The sequence below is a fragment of the Nestor notabilis genome, unplaced genomic scaffold (assembly GCF_000696875.1).
Source record: "Nestor notabilis isolate BGI_N333 unplaced genomic scaffold, ASM69687v1 scaffold14546, whole genome shotgun sequence".
Taxonomy (NCBI): Eukaryota; Metazoa; Chordata; class Aves; order Psittaciformes; family Psittacidae; genus Nestor; species Nestor notabilis.
Window position 1 is genome coordinate 4,081 of NW_009931558.1, and position 19,803 is coordinate 23,883.

General features: G+C 38.9%; 1 protein-coding gene across 1 annotated transcript in view; it reads left to right on the plus strand.

Annotated features, from left to right (window-relative positions):
* Positions 1-2,339: 2,339 nt before the first annotated feature.
* Positions 2,340-19,803, plus strand: part of ABCB7 (ATP-binding cassette, sub-family B (MDR/TAP), member 7) — a gene marked incomplete at its 5' end in the record, with an annotated part of 30,353 nt that continues 12,889 nt past the window's right edge. The window contains 7 exons of the mRNA XM_010015974.1: positions 2,340-2,417; positions 4,106-4,192; positions 9,421-9,540; positions 17,222-17,354; positions 17,793-18,061; positions 19,111-19,199; positions 19,280-19,367. Coding sequence (XP_010014276.1) covers positions 2,340-2,417; positions 4,106-4,192; positions 9,421-9,540; positions 17,222-17,354; positions 17,793-18,061; positions 19,111-19,199; positions 19,280-19,367 — 864 coding nt within the window. The remainder of the gene's footprint in view (positions 2,418-4,105; positions 4,193-9,420; positions 9,541-17,221; positions 17,355-17,792; positions 18,062-19,110; positions 19,200-19,279; positions 19,368-19,803) is intronic.

A 19,803-nucleotide genomic window follows, 5' to 3' on the forward strand; every position in this document is an offset into this window, starting at 1 on the left:
GAGACTTCCAGTCTTCCAGGCTCAAGGCTGAAGAAAAGAACAAATTTTCCTGTGTACCTTGTGCAAATTTTTTCATCTTTTTGCTGTATTTGTCTCTTAACCCCATGACAGTTTATAGCTTTCATCAAGTAAGTAGGCTGTCTACTGTAGTAATTGAGATAAGATCTGCTGGTGTTCCAGTTGAAGTTGTTGCTGTGATGTTATTTGTCTCATACATCAGTCAGAAGAGAACTTTGCAGACTTTGGGGTCAAAAGATAGGAATTATTGGTAAAATATTTTTATGATGTCCTAGGAGTGCACTCTAGAACAGTAATGAGCTTCTTTCCAATAGCTGTTGGAGCATCAGTTGTGTGCTCCCATCTGCTAGGAATATACAACAACAAAATGCATTCAGAGTTAAATACCTGATTTCAGCTCTTACAGTGCTCAAGATTCTCTCTCTTAGAAGGCAAAACAGGAGAGAATGGTGCTGCCCAAGAGAGTTTCCAGCTGTGTTGTCTTGGAGAAGTCAAAGCACAGTTGTGAGCAGTGATTCATCAGCCCCTAAACTTCCCTTAACTTGTTGTAATGGTCTTTTGTCAGCATCATGTGTTTGAGGAAGTATAAATGCTGGTGTAAGGGTGCTGGGGGGTTCAGTGTACTGACTGCACTATAGGCTGTAGGAGACAGGAACTCAGTGTCATTGGTGTGGGTGCAGGACTTGCTGGTATTAAGCAACGTGCCCTGGATCATGTGTCCACTATAAATTCTAAATTATCATAGTTCAACTCCTGCATCCCAGTGGCCTCTGACTGGTGAAGCAGGTGGAGTTATGTTAACTGCTGAGCTACAAACACTGCTACCTTTTGTGCTGGTGTGCAGCTTAGCTGGGTGTTGGATGCTAGGTGCTGCCCAGGTGCCATGGTAGTGGTTACTGCCAGGAGTGCCTACTCCTCCTCTTCCATGTGGTGGGAACTTTTATCCCAAATAACCATGCCTTTAAGGTTTGCACTGATTTACAGTAAGTTGGGATGTGCTGAGGCATCTTGAAGTCCTTCTCTTTTCCCTTTATGTTTTCTGTTGATGAAACCATTGCTGTTCGTAGGGAGAATGTATTATTTAGATGGACATGAATTATGAGTGTTTCTACAATGAAGTGCTTTATAAATGCATCTCCTTCATTTAACCCAGGTCTTGAAAGCATTTCTTTGTATGTAATGTCATATAATGGAAGTACTTGAAATAAGCATGCCCCATGTGGTGACTTATGGGGGAATAATCTTAATTTTCTTTAAAATGACTGACTAAATTATAACATATGGTGACTTGTGGGGGAATAATCTTAATTTTCTTTAAAATAACTGACTAAATTATAACATATGGTATGTGTCTTAGGACAGGAGCAAAGGAATAGTTAAGGCAGGGTATAAAATATGACAGTGCTGCTGCCTGGCAAGGTTAAAACCACCCTTTTTATGACATTTGTCCTTTGCCTTGGGCTGACGAGCAGTTCTTCCACGATTTTGCTCTGTGGTAACGATTTTTATATAGCATGAGGTGTGTGGTTAATACTGCAACAGGGCAGTGAAAGATTTAATATTGAATGTGTCAAAGATGATGTGGTGCCTCAGTGCCAACCAGAGGAGGGGCCCCTGTTTTGCCACTGGGGAAACACTTCCAGCTAGTCCCTGTGAGGAAAATGAATGGTCTTTTGGAACCCTTATGGAAATGTAATTGTTTCCAGTGTAACATGTAAAGCATCCTGCAGTGTCTATTAAAGATGCATTGATGGGTATGTGAATATTGGGTGTCTCGTGTCCTGCCTACCTAAAACCTGTAGTGAGCCATGCTCTAATCTCTGATAGTCCCAGTGCTTTCCAGTGAGGAGCTGCAGCTTTGATTAGCCTTGTGGTCTGTGAGACAAGCATGGCATGAGCCGAGCAAAGAGGAATTGGAAATGGCAGAAGCTATAAGCATAAGAATAACAATTCATAATGAAAAACGGAACAAAAGAATAGTTGAAACAAATCAGAAGCCAACCTGGGAGGAAATTGAAATGAGAGGAAAGGGAAAACTTGCTGCTTTCATGGTACAAAAGAAACAAAGCCAGATCGGAGTGGGGATTCAGGGAAGGGGAAGGTTCATTGTCACTGGCGTTTTTAATGGTTGAATGTAATTTATTTTACAGCTGCTCCCCACTAGTTTTCTTTTTCTGTGGTCACTTGTTAAGAGACAAAGCCATCTGCCCTGTTTTCATGTTCTGCTTGTTTTACATAAACTAGATGAATATTCTCTGAATGTGAAGTGCATGTTCTGCATGGCTCCTTTTTCACTTCCCCCCCTCCTTTTTGTTCTGTAGATTCTACCAATCTGCAAGCAAAGGTCATGGCAGAGTCTGGGGGGAGATTATTCAAGGCCATTGTTAGAGGCTTCAGAGGTAGGTATAAATTGGTTTTCTTCCTACTTGCGGGTCAGGGGAAACTCAAGCCCTTGGAGCATCTTTCAGTGTAGTCTGCTGGGTAGTTTATTTACTTCACTATTAACAGTTTTGAAGTGCAGCAATTTAAATGGCAAGTTATGTTTCTGCCTCTAGAAAAGGAGATAACTTTTCTGAGAAGCTTTAGTGTTGCGGTCTCCTCAAGAAGTCTTTTTGAATCTCTAGAAACTGACAGTAATACAGTAACGTACAAAGAAGAGTTCTTAAAAAGGTAGGGTTTATGTATTGATACTTAAATTCATGTCGTCAGGCATAGAAAGTACCAATGTGTAGAAAGTTGTGAGTTTTCCTTGAGTGTGTAGGGCTTTATTACTTCAAAATTCTGCTTAGGTTGTGGAATATAGAATCATAGAATAGTTAGGGTTGGAAAGGACCTTAAGATCATCTAGTTCCAGCCCCCCTGCCATGAGCAGGGACACCACACACTAAACTATGTCGCCCAAGGCTCTGTCCAGCCTGCTAGCCTTGAACACCTCCAGGGTTGGAGCATTCACAACTTCCTTGGGCAACCTATTCCAGTGCCTCAGCATCCTCACTGTGAAGAACTTCTTCCTTAGATCTAACCTAAAGTTCCCCTGTTTAAGTTTAAAGCCATTAGAAACCATGAAATAATCAAGAAACCATAGAAATTTATTCTGATCATTTCGAATGTCAGGATGTCAGGCTCTTACTCCGGAGAGGTCTGCTTGCCTTAATACTCATGTGAACATAAGGAAGATGCAGTTTTTTACTGCTCATGGAGTAATTATGACACATTCTCGGTAACACACTTGGCTCAAATGAGGCTGGGAAATGTATTTGTCTTGGGTTTTGTTGTTTTGGGGTTTTTTACTTTTAAAATAACCACTCATCAAACTGTTTCAAGCAGCTAAAAATCGTTTGAGGGTCATTGGGCCTTCGAAGGGTGAAATCTACTTTGGTTTTTATGTTTTTCTTTAAAACATAGAAAGTGAAATTTAGATTTGGGAAGCCCTGAGGTCTGCTGTCAAACCATACACATAAAATGGAATTCTTAAAGAGCTTTTACATAACTTGAACCTGGAAATTGTAAACATGTAGCACATCTCTTAAACAACATGCAGACTCTTTTTGAAAAGCTTTAACACGTCCGTTGTTTGTGACAGGCACTTTAGAATTGAACTTGGACAAATGCCTAGTGGTAGTAAGTTGTTATTATTTAGTACATCTACATGCATTAATAAATCCAGAAGCTTCCTCTGTATTTATTTAGCAGGGAACCTTGTCAGTCTTCACGTTATTATTGCTTAAATGTATTCCACTTTATACATTCATGTGCCAGAGTGCAGTTACCTTCCAAAACTTGAGTTTCTTTCTCAATGTTTTTTAGTCCACTTTTCAGTTAAAAGGACACCTAAAGCCCTGTTATCTTCACCTCCTGGCTGCTTAGAACATGGTCTTTATTATACTGCTAGATTTGTAGTCCCTTTCTTACTATTGTTTACTTAAGCAGCGCAGGGTTTTTAGAGAGAGGTAATATCTTTTATTAGAGCAAGTTAATACAGTTGGAGGATGAAGGAGGAAGAACAGACCTGGAGTTGTTCTTTCTGTTGGCTTTTACATGCATGTTTCCTGAGGTTCTTGTAAATTGACTTTTCATTTTCACACAGATCCTCCCGAGGTGGCAACTGATAGAGAAGAGAACGTGTTGGCACGGTCATGCAGGTGGAGGGCTTCACACAGATCCAAAGGAAGGGGTAAAAACTTGCTTCATTTTGCTTAATTAGTATTGCTTTTTAAGTAAAAAATATGATCAGCTTTTCCCCTTTCACCAAAAAAGCTGATGCTACCCCAAGCAATAACTTGGTAAAACCTATATTGGTAGGTATGTAGGTAGATGCTGTTTAATTGCTGATGTTGGTTTGCTAGCTGTAAAATCACCAAATGTTTGTAATAACTGTTCAAGTGCTTCAGTTGTTTTACTGAAAGCACAGTCTTCGTGTCACACACTCCTTTGCAGTTGGCCTGTGTTCTGTCAGACTTCTTTTCATGGGAACTATGTTTCATTGTCATTTATTGTGGCTTGTTGGTTTTGTTTGTGACTGATACGTCCCTGTGACTTGACACTCAGGATAGTAGAAATCAGCTTGTGCGTACCAGTTAATGCATCATTTGGTAAAATTGCACTTGAAGTGGGAGGGAAGTAATTAAACTGCATGTATTTTTACTTGGATTTGATGTTAGTGCATCTGATGTGTTTTGGCTGTATTTATACTCAGGAAGTGCATGTTAAAATAAGTATGGTAGGTATGTAAGGAGCAGCAGTATCTTTTATTAGACTGAATGATTAAAGTGAGAAAACGAGGCAAAATTTTGGTTAAAACAACACAATATAAGCTTTGCATGATTAAAATTGCAAAATGAAAGCTCTTGGGTTTATGTAACTTTCATTTTCTCACTTCCTGTGCAAAGTTATTTCTGATGTGTCACAGAATCATTCAGTGAGATGATTATAACTTGTTCAAACTTGTGTGGGATCTTTCTAAAACTAGTGAAGACCATGTTGATGACCAGCTGAAACTTCAGTGCAGAATCAGGTCTTTCGGGGCTGGTTTTGCTCATGCTTAAAACTGTTCTGATGATCTTTCCTACAGCCTCATTTGTAAAGCAACTGAAGAGTTAAACCTGGGATTTCCTCCTGATTTTTATCCAAGAGCTTTCCCTCCATTGAATTCAAACCTGTTTGTGCTGCAGGTAGAAGTCAGGAGAGATGCTACCAAAATTTGTGCTTTTGTAGTAAGAGGGAATTTCATAACTTAACGTATAGCCAGCTTGGCTTAGCAAACATCTGTGGTCTCTTCTGTATAAGGCACAAGGGGAAACAGAATAATTGGACATCTTCACCCAATTACTACTGGCTCTGCATGTAACATTAACTTCAGCCTAATTTTAAGACCCTCCTTGCAACAGGTACAGGCTCTTTCAAAGATTTCCTAGGTAAAACAGACATTAAAGCTAGCAGACTGTCCTCTGTGTATCTTATGGAATAGAATTATTATGGACTGTAGTTCTCCTGTAAATGGGAGGAGAGTATTATCCCCTGTGTTGTCACTTTGGTGATAACGCATCTGTTGGGTTTGATTATTGGTTCTTTGGGGTTTATTTTCCTACTGGAATTTCTGTTCACTTGGGGATGTTGATCAGTTGAATAATTCCTGTTTGCTGTCAAAAAAAACCCTTCAGTTTTCAGAACGCCATGGAAAAGATTTTGTATATCCCTAGAACAAACTCACCCTCAGAATTCATGTGCAAATCCATTTCACAGACTCAGTTTCACAACTGACCTATCTTCAAAAATACCTCAAGGGGCTGTTTGTTCTTTTCTTTAAACAGCTATTTCCTGAAATGCAGACATTTTTCAACTGAACTTAACATGTGATGGGCAACTTCCAGGACGAATCTGTTTAATCATTATAGGAATTAGATGTATTTTTTAGTTGCTACTTTTCGAAGGTCTACAGCTTGGCATCATTCACAGATTTCTTGGGTTGGAAAGGAAATGAAAGGTTGTGTTTGCCAAAACACTCGTAACGTTAAGGAACAGTGGATGTTCCTTAACATTAAAACTCACTAGGAATATGTTAGCCAGAAATTTTGATGCCAGCTGGTATTTTTTTAGCCTGCTAGGCAGTGTAAATATTCTGTGGCATTCTCCGTTCACCCATTGCTTGCAGCTATTCCTGTATAAGCCAATCTCCTGACTTTTTATTCCAATAAGTGGAACTATAATGTAGTTGATATAGGACATTGTCAGTTGAGGCTGTTGTGTAACTAAACAATTATCAGCTTTTGTCCAGGAGAAAGCAGCAAGAGCTAGCTGTAGAAAAGGTGAAATGTGTGAAGAGTGGAAAAACTAAAGAAGAACAAAAGCCAAGAGGTTCTCAGCAAAAATGAAGGGAATGGAATCTTCAAGTAACTAGGGGAGAAGCTGACACATCTGGTTTTTTACAGCGTAGTTTTTTACTTCCAGCAGTGGCTGATGTGCTGAATACTGAAACTGAGACCAGTGTTGTTCCTTACCACCTTTGGGGGGTTTTGTGTGTTATTTTAGTACACAGAATAGACAGGAATAAAAACTGGTGCCTGACTTGCTGCTAAGCAGACATACATTGCTTTCTTCTGGAAAGACCAATAGTCATGATGAAACCCAGGTAATTAGCCTTCCCCTACCACCATTTCACTCCGTTGCTTCTCAGTTTGCTCGCCTTCTGTGGAGGGATGCATAGTATGAAGAAAGAAGACTCAGTATTTCCTTCCCAAAATTTGGAAGGAAAATTCAGGCCTTAGTTTGACATTTATTTAAACTGATAAGGCAACTGAAAAGAAGAATCCTGCCTCCTTCCTCACCTTGGTGCCTTGCTGCATAAGTCAGTGTATGGTCAGATAGTGAGCTAGTGTGAAGTGATCTAGCTGAAACATTTCGTGCCCAAATGGTGGGAAGACCCTCTCCCTTCCCAATAAACATTACTGCCATTTAAAGGGAGGTAGAAGAAACGCGTCCCTTAACCTTTTTATATACCATAGAGAATCAAAAAAGGCCCCGAGTCCATTAAACAGATTACTCAGTTGTTAATGTTGCCACTTGCATATTTAAACCATTTTCAACTCATGTTTCTGTGCAATGGTAACATTTATTTCATGGTAAACTTTGATGTAATATGTGTGCATTTTGCATCTCCTTTGATATTTCTGCTTGTTCCTTTGCAAGGCCTTTGGCAAACGAGTGGCTGCTTTCTGACTTTTCTGAATGGATTTACTTCTGTCACCGTTCAGAGCCATGAAGGAAAGGAAATAGATTCCTTGTATGCAGCCCATGTATTTTGTTCTTTTTAATAGCTTTTCTGTGCAAAGTCGGACTAGCCAATAGCAGCATATAATTAGAACTGCTCTGGTTGCTTTAGTATTTTTTGTGCTGAAGTGATACCTCTTTTTAACTTCCTTTTAACCTGTAAGTGGTGATCAAAGATACTTTCCAAATGTTTGAACTGCCATTTATGCATATCCTTGGCTCAAATGGAAAGATTTATGTATATGTTGCAGCAGATACTCCATCTCCTGAATGGGTAGGATGCAACAGAAGCAGTTTTGCATTCTGTCTTCACATACAAATCTTCCATATATCCCTTTTTTAAAGGTCGTTTGAAATGTGCTTATACTGTGTAATGCTCCAATACATTTGCAGTTGCTGACAAAATGCAGTATCTCTTACCCTTTGGTTTTCTCTGAAGCTATGACTAGAAACACTGAGATGAGTTTTCTGGTGCTTTAAAAAGCTTACCTTTATAGGGTTGGCTTCCCTGGCTGCTCTGCAATCTTACCTTTTAACAGGACTCTCTTTTCTTGCTCGTTCACACTGGACCTTAACATAGAATTTCTATTCTGAATTGGTTTATCTTCAAAGTCAAGGAGGATTTAAAGTACATGTTACAGTGGGGAAAACATTAAAATACATTATAAAACTGCCCCTTTTGACAAACTTCTGTAATGAAAAGTCATCTTTAAAAGGCGTGGGCTCACATTTTGTTTCCCCACACACCCCTGACTACGAAGTATTGCCTGAAATGGAGAGATTAGCTGCTACTTGCTGCCCTCCCTTCAGCTTTAGATAACCTTCCTGTCTTTCAAGTTAACCCCAGGGTAACCAGCACAGAAAAATGAGTTGTTGATACTTGATCTCTGTGTTACTGCATGTGCTGTTCTTGACTGGGTAGCATGGTTTAGGCTTCAGTTAGTTAATATACGTAGCTTGGGAGTTTAGTGGAATATATCTCACATGTGATACAGACATGTGTCCATCTGTAAAATAACTTGTATTTCTGTAAAAAATACAACAACCAAAATCACCACCACCACCACCAAAATAATCCCGAAACACAACCCCCCCAAAAAAAACCAAACCAAAACCACCTCCTATTTCTCAAAAAGCCTTGTTAACTGAATTGTAGTCTTGTTTGGAGCAAAATTTGAGGTTGGACAAGAACCTGTTTGAATTCATGAAAAACGGACATAATCAGTTAAACTGGTGTGTGGCCATGTACATCATCTGCCTTGTGGAGCCTGGTTACCCACCATCAGGGGCCAGTCTGTTAAATCAGGTGGTGGTGTTGGAAGCTGAGTTAAGGCCACTAGAATATTCTCTTGCTGGTAGTTGTAACTTCATTGGGCACCCACTAAGGGACTGTATGCCCTAGAAAACATGGGCAGGATAAGGTTATTTCTCACTTCTCAGCAAAGGTTATAAGATAACCAAAAAACTGAAGGTGATTGTTGGAAATGCTTAAATTTGCAACCAAATAATCAGAGCTGAAATTTCAGTTCAATTTACACATTAGCATAACTGTTCTGTTTCATATATTTGAGATGCTAAAATGCTGGTGGGTTATACTGTATTCTGTTGACGCATGAATGTTCTCCAGACTGCTAAGGTTTATTGTAGACCTTTCAGACTTCTTTCATTCGTTGTTTTTTTGTTACTTCATTAACTTTACTTCTTGCATTTCTCCCTCCCATTGTTTCTATGCTATGTTAAAACAGCTTCCAAAGAAGAAATACCAATCTATTTTGTGCTGATATCTTGAGAAGATAAAAAAGGACCAGTTTATTTGTTCTGTGAAGTATTTAAACTATGGTGAATTGTGGCTTTCTCTGTTATTCCATTTACAGCTAGCTACACTTGCACTCTTGAGGACATGTGAATTAAGAACAATTCATCTGTTTTAACAGTGTGTCAAGGATTTAAACCTAAAAACTGACAACTTGAAATTTCAGTCTGCAGTCCAAGTCTCAAACATGGTGAAGTGTCTGTTGCCTATCCACTAAAATACAGAAGTGATCCAAATGTATGCAATGCATTCTTATTTATACTGTTATTTTGCTTCCTTGGGTCTCTTTGTATTACAGTGCCTTTGTTTCTTCTTTCCAATAGCTTAAAGAGATAGATGCCAGAAAGATCATCAGAGCGATGTTGTCTTATGTGTGGCCCAAAGACAGACCTGACCTGCGAGCCAGAGTTGCCATATCCCTGGGGTTTTTAGCAAGTGCAAAGGTAAGTACAGATACTTCATTGTACTGTGATAGTTACTGTTCATTTGGAGTTTGTACAAGGAATTATTTAATCCTTATTTAAGGATTTTTGCAATCTTAAGATGTCTGTTTCCTGTGTGAGGAGCTTATAGTATTAGAAGTACTAGCTTGGATATATTTTCAGGGGGTGTGTATGCATGTGATAGGCATGTGTGTGGTTAGGAAGATAATGATGACAACCAGAATTTTCATTTCCATTGCTCACATTAGCTTAGTTCAGGATTTTCTGTTGCCATTTAATAATTTACATCATAAGTTATGGGAAACATGAGTTAAGGGTTGCTTACAGATCGTCTCTTCTTGCCTGGTGCTGGATCTGTCAGACAGGATTTCCTCAAGGCTCTGTGCGTGTTCTCAGCTCTGAGCTTGAGCAATGTGGTGGTATCTATTCACAGCTCTTGCTGTGCTATGGAAAAGGGGATTTGAGCTCCAGTCTTTTGATATCTCTTTGAGAGATGGCAGTGGAATTTCTGTTGTTTCAGGGACTCCTCTGGTGTTCTAATGTGAAACAAGCTGTGTAATTTAGTTTTGATATTGAACCATGCTTTCATTCAGATTATTTTTCTTGTAGTCTTTTGATGATGAAATGGAGGGTTGCTTTTACCTTTAGTTCATTGTGTGAAAGCATCCCTCATACTCTTGCCTGCAACAAAATTAGTACCTGTTTGTTCTTAGAAACAGGCATGCAGCAGCTTTCAGCAGATTAATGGAGGATGTTCGGATTTTTACAGACCTTGTAGAAGTAGTTCAGGAGAGCAGATGTTCAGTTTCTGCACAAAATCTTTTGCTTTGGAGAAAAAAAAAACGTATTTGATTACAAAATTTACTACAAATATTTTGCAAATTTCATATGGCTCGACTGGGTTGCTTTCTAATGGCAACTTTTACTAAACATAAAGCCAATACTACTATTTTGCTGGGATAAGCTGAAGTAGGTACTACTCAGCAGTGAGTTTCAGCACTTGAGCTACTTGCACTGGCAACTTACTAGCATTCAGCAGCATTGCCATGTTATGAAAAGAGAGAAGAAACAGATTTCTGCTGTGTAGGTATTAAAAGAAGAGTACTTGGAAGAGAAATGTGCTCGTTTATGTGAGCTGGAGAGGAAAGGCCAATCTTCTGGCCTACAGCTCCTTCTCGTGAGCACTGTATCGGGTGCTAGCTGGTACTGTCTACAGCAGATACTATGGGTTGTGCTGCTGTTCAGGACGTTGCTGATAATGCAGGTGACAACAGGCAGGACATGGCATGTCTGTACATGTAAACTTCCACCCTTTTTTATGCCTGTGTGAAATAAATACACAGCAATGCTTTCAATTACACTTAAACACTGTCTGGGAAACTATCTGCTCAAAATGCAGTTGCAGGGAGCAGTTCACCTTGTGTACTGTGCAGCTGGCCTCACAACAATATTTAACTGATTATATGCTTGGCTCGTTGAGGTTTTGTGATGTATATTTACCAGATGGATATGAAAATTCTTCTAACTCACTTTCTTTTTAAAGCTTCCTATTAGTAATGTTAAGAATAATAATCTGAAGGCAATTTTGAAACAAGCTTTTGAGGTACTTTATTTCTTTTTCTCCTCTTCCCCCACTTTCCTAATTTGTAGGGTTATATGAACGTGATGGAGAATGTGAGTCCAGAATCTGGTCCTGCGTGTGGCAGCCTTGTACCTCGCTTTTAGGAAATCGGTTGATGTTTCAAGCAGCTTTCTGGGGTGTAATGAAAACAAAATTGATGGCCAGCATGCCCGACTCTTGGAAATAGCTCTGTATTTGGTATTAGACAGAGCTATTACGTTTCTGCTGGGAGAGAGAGAGATGATTCCCCCTGTCAGAAAATCATGCACTTAATCATTCTTTGGGAAAGTAACTGGATGTTCTGATCTCTCTTTAAGTGTTCTCTTAAATTCCCTACTTCAGATTCTGTACAAGGCAGCCTGGGAGCTCTGGTGTCCAGAGCAGATTCCCAGGAGCAGAGCAGAAAACCTGCTGAGCTTTGCCCAGGTTTTAGAAGGTGCCTTTTAAAACACAAGTGTTTTGTAAGGCTGTTTTGGATGTTGTTGGGAGAACACACAGTGAGCTCTCTGCAGGGTAAATGTTATAACTGGCTGGGGTGAAAAATTTCAGGTGTGTCTTCTAGCTCTCCTTTGATAAAGTTCTTTGTTTTATTCTGTTCCAGTCATGAAACAGCCTTGTTAGAGCTCAAACATTTTTCAGTCTAACAAGTTACCCCTCATCACTTGAGCTAACCCACTCTTCCTTTGGGGGTTAAATTTTCTTCAACTACTTCATACTTACACCTTAAGTATGCATGTAGTTACTGTGGCATAACTGACATGCAATAGTTTGTTACAGAGTTATAGTTCTTCTGTCATAACTTTGAGCCCTGAATATCTCCTTTTCTTCCAGAGCAAACTAAAGGTCACTTTGTCCTAGAGAAACTTTGGTTAGTTTACTTGTGGCTTGCCTGGACCATGTATAATCCTGTGCAGTTTCCTCGTTATCCCTTTTGGGAGCCCTTTTGTTCCAGTTGCTTGTGAGGTTAATTACAATGTACTTGATAGACCACACAAGGAGTTTGTTGAAGTTTCTCTGCTGTATACTTGTGTCAGCACCAGAATGCCAGCGTATCTGTCTCCTCACTGCAGTCCTGGCCCAGTTTCTTCACTGTGAACTTGTCTGTGCCTGAAGGATTTACGTCCCTACTATAGATTATGTCTAAAAGCTGCTTGTTCCTGGTGATTTTGCATAGAGAACTATGATGCCTGCTACTAGTCACCTTCCCCAATAAGAAATGCTTTTGTTAAGCCTTTTGGATAATTTCCTCTGGGTTTGGTGAGGTTTTATACCTATGTATTTATGAAGTTAAGTTTCCAGTTAGGAGAAAAGATCCACGTGGTGACTCTGAGACAGCTTCTATAGCATGGCTTCAGTTTTATTGAAGAAAACTCCAGAGGAATAAGAGGAAAAGTAGGTTATGAAATCTTCACACCCAGTTTAATTGTACTTACCCACCAAACACAGGAAAGCTGAGGATGATACCTCCTGGTCTGCTGCTTGAGAAGAAATTTGTCTCTAAATCTTCCAGTTCAGTAAAGTTCAGTTTCAAAACAAAAGCTGGTTTGTGTGCAGCTACTGAAGAGCCTGCAGTTACAATCTGTCTTGACTCCTTTTGTGGGTCCAGTTGCCTGTCATTGAGAAAATTATTGTGATTTTTGGTGCCTTTTTGTCTACACATAACCGCTGGTAGTACTGTTAGCCTTCAAAGTGAGCTGTTTATATGGCTTTTTATGACTGGTTGCTGACAGGATGGAGTCTGCTCCAGGGCTAGTAAGGTCTTTTATTCCTTGGAAGATTCATTGTATTATGACACGCTTTAAATTTTTACCTTAAATGTTTATAGCCTATCTAGACATGTGTGATCTGAAAGATGCAGCAGCAAGACAGGTGAGAGGAGTGCACAAGGCATTGTCTGTGTGTTCACAGATTAGCCTGCTCAGGTTTTCAGGTTTTTCATAGCTGTGTTTTCTTTTTCCACACTCCCTCTCCCAGTTTTCGGCTCCTCTACTGTTGTATGTATAGCACACGCTGCTTTACTTTCCTGTGTCTTCCTTTTTCCTTCTGTGGCACAAGGTGAAAAAGTGCTTGGGCTTCTGAGAAGCTGGATTAAACGCACGAATATGACAAAATCACTTGTCACCTCTGTCAGCTGTAATGATTTTTTGGCCTCTTGGTCACAGGCCATGCATGTGTTATTCATGAGCCAGAGAAATCCTTCAGACTCTGCATTTCTACTGACTGCTAATCCTGTAAGTTTTAGGAAAAGAAATTGGTTGGCAAAGGAGGCGAGAGGCAAGTGTTGTATTGCAAATTTAGCCTGCGTGCAAAGATAATGATATCTATCTGATCAGTTAAGAATGTGCAGAACATCTGGGTGTTTGAGCCCTTTTTATGGGCTCAGATGGAGTTAGATAATTACAATAAACCTTTAGAAACTGCTAGTGGAAAAAGTACGTTTCAGGTCATCATTAAATGTGGAGAAGGCATGAAGCCAGACACTTCTTCCCTCATCTGGACCACATTTTGTAGCTTCTTTTAGCAGTTTTACCTCTGCAAGTGATGGAGCTTTCTGTTTATGTTTTCACAAATGGAGTTGTTGGATGTGTACATTTATATTGGTCCAGAGATAAATTCAGTCATCTTCATGTCAGCATTTCTCATTGAATTATTGGCAAAAGAAGAGTTCACTGCAGACCAGTTTTATCTTGTTGGGGCTCAGCCTGTCACTAATTCGTCATCTTTATTATCAACAAGAAATACTGGGAAGAGCAAAATGAAAGATAAGACTGACTGCCTTAAAAGTAGTGTGGTCCCACAAGGGAGTAGAGATGATGATGCATTGTCAGCTTAAAACAGTGCAGTCATTTAAAAAAATGTTTAAACTCATTTAAGCATGATGCATTACAGTATAACATGCTGTTAAATGTGGGCAATTGACTTGGGATGACTTCCTGGGTGTGTATTTGCTTTCCAATAAATTCAGGCAAGGATAAGCTGCTAATTCACAATTATAAATAGAAAATGTACAAATGTGTGTTAAAAGGGTCTTTTTAATGGGAAGCATCAAGCTTTTGGGCATGAGGAAGAGGGGGGAACCTATATAAACATATTGCATAAGACAGTTGTTTTGCATGGTAGCTTTTCATAGTGTGCTTAAAGCTTTTTGTTCTGTGCCAGCAAATCCAGGCTGCTACAGAAGAAGCAGTAAGTTTATGTAAAAGGCTGCAATTTTGTTTCCATTCATGTGAAAGTGATCTCATTGACTTACCAAATTGAGTAGCAAAGGCCTGTTTCTAATAATGGCCTCTCATCTCTCTGGCTATAAACTTTGTAAGATTAACTACTTTTTTTTTTGGTTAATATTAAATTACTGGAAAGCAGACTGTCTTGATTGCTAATGAAATGCAATATTGTGCTGCCTTGTTCTTATTCAAGCTTTACCCTCCAGGAGTCAGAACAACTATAACCTGAGACCAGGCTTTAAATTTCATTTAAAACTCTATTGGGTAGAATTATATTGATGTAAAAGAAGACATTTCTGCAAAATTGTAGGCTGTTACTGGTTAAATTAATTGCAAGTGGAGAGCTGCATCTTAAAGAATACATCTCTCTTCTTTAAATGGACTTTAAAATCTATCTGTAGTTCTATTTCTGAACTACCTGTAGTGTAGCATGGTCGACTGAGGAGTAAAATCTCTGCAGAGGGATTTGTGAGACTCTGCAGCAAGTCAAGACAATCTGCATTACAATACTCTGATTTTTCTACTGAGTAGCCTCTCCTAGGAAAACCTGCACTGTGTCGTGTTGGTCATCACCCTAACACACATGGTAGCATATTTGTCTTTATTAAGAGCAAAATGCCACCCAGAAATTGAATTTCAGTAACTCTGAAGGGAAAGCAGAGAGGTTTCGATTGTGAAGGGGAAGGAAGGGAGTTGAATTTTGGTATTGTAAAGATTCAGAGTCTGTTAATGCATCCTCAGTTCCTTGTGGGGCTTAATGCTTAAGGTTTAAGTATGTAATGGCAGTGACCTGTTTGTCTGCTGTGTATAATTGAAGTTATCAGACATTATTGTGTACTGCTGCTTTGATGATGTTTGTTGGCTTTCTGCAGCTAATGCTAACCTCAGGTCTTTTTTTAATGGAGATTTCCACAGTTCCAATCTGTTAAAAGGGAGCTGGTGCTGAACGACTCAGCCTTGCTCTGGAGAAATTTCAGAAGGATGGATTTGAAGTAGGACCTGATCTTTCAGCTCTCTTCCTTTTTTCAGACACAAATCAGTAATGCTCTTACCTAGATGCTCTCAGATCTCATCTGTCTCCTCTCAGGAGTTGTCCAGATTATGCTGTGCTAGGACTTTGGTAGTATTTGGTTGGAGTTTTTTCCTGCTTAGTGTATTTCATAGGGGAGATACAGAAAGGAAGAGTTAAAAATGGATTGCTTCCTCATTTGTATTTAAACCTTTTGCCTAAAACTGTTTAAATATAACATTTAAAAAGAATTTCAATTATAAGTATATATTAATTATTTAACTATAGTTAAAAGAAGTATTGTCAAAACGCCAGTTTCCCCTCTTGGTGAATGAAGTCTTCCACTACTTACAGTAATTTGTAACACTGGGAATGTTTGATACTGGGATAGTAATTATACTTGCTGAAAGCCTGTTTTCCAGCCTGAATTTGGACTGAAGTTATGAAAGACTTTACACTCTTCTTGCTTGAGACCTAGTTTTATCCAGTTAATTTGCAGTTCTTTCACTGGGCTTTCAGCTCTGACAGATGTCCCTAAATACAATTGGGATCTAAGTGGGTATACAAAACATTTGGTGGAGAGAGCTGAAATATCTTTGTCAATCTGTTTTGGGTTTTTGTTGCTTCTCGTGTGAAATAATTTGCCATCTACCCGTAATTTTTTTCCCAAATATTGAAAAAAAAAAAACCCTCAACTTTGAGCAAAGTCAGCTCACTATGAAGTATTTAACATCTGCCATGGTATAACATTGTAGCTCTTAATGTACTTGTTCAGCTGCTAAAAACCTTGAATACTTTATGTTCAAATCTTCGCTGTTAGAAGCCATTTGAATTAATGAATTCTATTAATTTTATGACATGTAATAATAATTTTTTTCTTGTTGGGATATGACAAATAAGGGATATAACAATGAAACATTAACAAGACTTAAGAATTGTGTCTTTTCTGTAAGATTTCTACTATTTGCTTATGCTGCAGTTGTGCAGATCCTGATGTTGGTCCGTTTACACCTCTAGCCAGCTTGCTTTTTGCATGTAGATGGGACGCCACTGTTAGGGGAGATGGGTTTTGGTGCTCTTCAAAAACAGCCATTGATGTACAGTATGTCAGGTTGTCAATATGACTTTGGTGTTTTGTTTGAAGGCTCATGTTGAAGTGATCTATAGTGTCTTGTAGACTATATGAACTCAGTGGAAAGTCTTCCGTGCTGCTGTGCCAAATACTTGGGTTAATACAGGTATTAAGTTAATGTTTATAGTGATGTTGCAAATGGAAAGCATTATTGAAATATTAAGGCAGTACTAACAGTCAGAAAGCAAAGGATAGATTAACTTCTTTTCTTGGGCTTCATAAAGCTTTGGTTTAATGCATCTCGGTTGACCCAGTGTTAGCAATATGTGGGTGAGTTGTTTCTTTTGTAGTAGTAGTTCTTCAGAGTGAATATTGTCAGCACCACCAAGAGCAAACAACCTGTAATGACGATGTAATTTAGGAGCATGGTGAGTGTGTCTGCTATTTGATTCGTTTCTAGTCTTGCCATTGCTGTACTGAGTGCTCAGCCACAATTTAAGTGCCTTTGCAGTGTACAATTTCTTTAGGATAAAAATTGGCATTTAAAGAAACCCATGAGAGAGGCATACTAACCCTGTAGTCCCAGGAGTAAAGACTTAATAGGAGACTATTGTGCTTGAAATCAAGAGCCATCTCACCTGCTCTAAGTGGTTAAGAACTAAATATAACAGTAGAGCAATTTCAGGAAAAATAGTCATGTTCCATAGATAGATGCTTTAATGTATATGGACTAATTGGTGTTCTTATGCTTTTAGGCCATGAATATATTGGTTCCCTTCATGTTTAAGTATGCAGTAGACAGCCTCAACCAGATATCTGGAAACATCCTCAACCTCAGCGATGCACCAAGTACAGTGGCAACTGTGGCAACTGCTGTTCTCATTGGCTGTAAGTGGTATTCCCAAATCCATTAACAAGTGTTAACGTCCTTCATTAAGGGAGTGGAACAGCAGAGCTTTTGACCTGTGCACTGCGAAGCACCTGGGATGGTTATTTCATAGTTACTTCATGTGTTGCTGTCCATTTCCAATGTTCTGTGACCTTGCTTCTGGAATTCTAGTTAAAAGATGAAATAATGCTTATAGAAACGATTCTTGATTATAAATCCTGCCCTTTCATATAACCAGCTGCAAAAGAAGCTGATTCAACATGTGTGCAATGGTTTATAAATGGAAAATAGCATAAAGGTTTGGACCTGTCAAGTATAAATTACCTTTGAACTAAAAATGTTGAAAATATGTAAAGAATGAGCCTAATGTAATTTCATGCATGAAGGGAGGTTGGAAATATAACTATTTTAATTTCATAAACTTTCATCTTTTTTAGATGGCATCTCAAGAGCTGGGGCAGCGTTATTTAATGAAGCTAGAAATGCAGTATTTGGGAAAGTAGCTCAGAATTCAATCAGGAGGATAGCAAAGAATGTGTTTCTGCACCTTCATAACCTGGATTTGGCGTTCCATCTAAGTAGGCAAACCGGAGCTCTGTCAAAAACCATTGACAGAGGAACAAGAGGCATCAGTTTTGTTCTTAGTGCTTTAGTATTCAATCTGGGACCTACAGTGTTTGAAGTGGCACTAGTCAGTGGAATTCTGGTAAGTGGTGTTCATTCCTGACTTGGAGTTGTCTCATTTAGGAATAATACGTTGATCTTCTTTTACCAAAGCCTACTGAGTATTAATAACAATAATTGCATTTACAAGGTGGTTGTGAAAGCAACTGCTGTAAAGGAGAATAATCCATAATTTTCAGATATTAGTTACTTTAGATCTGAGGAAGCAGAATATAATTGTCCAGGAATGCTGTGTCTTAGTGTGTTGAGGACAGAGGAGGGAGTGATTATTTGCTTTCTTCTGAATAATGCTCTTTTCTTATCCAGAACTTAAAAGTGAAAATTTTCTTTTGGAAAATAGGCTGCTTCTTACAAGTTTTAAGCTTAATAAGCTCAATTTTAACCTTTTCTTTTATAAATCACACGTAACTGTCTTTGAAATCAGGATCTTTGGGTATTTACAGGCTAAAATATAAATATGTAGCTTAGACTAAATGAAAAGCAAGAATCTTGTTTTGTTTATTACCCTTCTTTTTAGAAGGACTTAATCAAATTTGAATGTAACAAGATGAGTTAAAAGCCGTGTTGGTATCAGGTTAAATTTTATAACCTTTGGAGGTTACAACTCAAGCTGGCTGCCAGCCAACCTGCCATGGTGCTTTAATTCTTCTTTTCTCTCCTGATGTACCCTGAAGTAGAGAAAACACTTCATCAATTGTTTTGCAAGGCCATTTATTTCTTCCCCAGTCGTCACCTTGCATTCAAAATCCACCCAAAAAGCATGCAAACAAATACTTATTTGTTGTAACAACACAAATATCAGCAGCATTTATGTTTTATAATGGCAAAAATAACTTTCAAGTGTTATAACACACTAGCTCTTGGTTATTTCCTCCAACCTTTTTATCTGTACCCTTCTCCTTGCTGCTTTCCTTTTGAGTTTATACCTGCATTTAGTATTAAGCTGTTCAGAGCAGGGAGTGTTGGGAGGGACCTTCAGAGTTCTTGTCTTGGGTTAAGCTATTAGAGTTTTGAGACAACAGTGAGGCTTTGAAAAGGAATATAACTTTTTGTTTCTTTTACTTATTCCAGTATTACAAATGTGGTGCCGAGTTTGCTTTAGTAACTCTGGGGACACTAGGAGCCTACGCAGCATTCACGATAGGGATTACACAGTGGAGGTAAGGCCTGCTCTCTGATTCAGCTGGGTACTGGTTGCCTCAGCCTTAACTCTTGACTATATTAAGCCTTCATTTCACAGGACTAAGTTTCGGATAGAAATGAACAAAGCAGATAATGACGCGGGTAATGCTGCCATTGACTCGCTACTGAATTATGAGACTGTGAAGGTAAGACCAGTCTTTACTGCCAAGCTCTTTGTCTGTCTTCTGTCAGCCTAAGGAAAAGGAGTCATAAGATTCATCTTTTGTGAGGCTACATATTTGGAACAATGGCATATTTTAAACCCATTATTCATTGGAAGAGCACTACATGGTATTGACAGGGTAGCATGAAAGTCATTAGTGGGGCTTGAAAAACCTATTTGCTAGTAAGATTGAGAAGTTTCTTTCATGACTGAATCACCTTGACCATCAGTTTCTGGAAGAGTCTCGGAGAAGCTTCTCTTCACTTGCACTGTTGTCTTCTGAATGTCAGCCTGCAGCATACTGTCTTCTCAAATGACTGTGTACTGTTTTCATTACCTGTTGTGGTTTGTAGCACTCCATTGCAATGTTCATCTTTAAGAGCAGGTCTATTAGTTCTTCTACTGCTACTGTTAAAAAA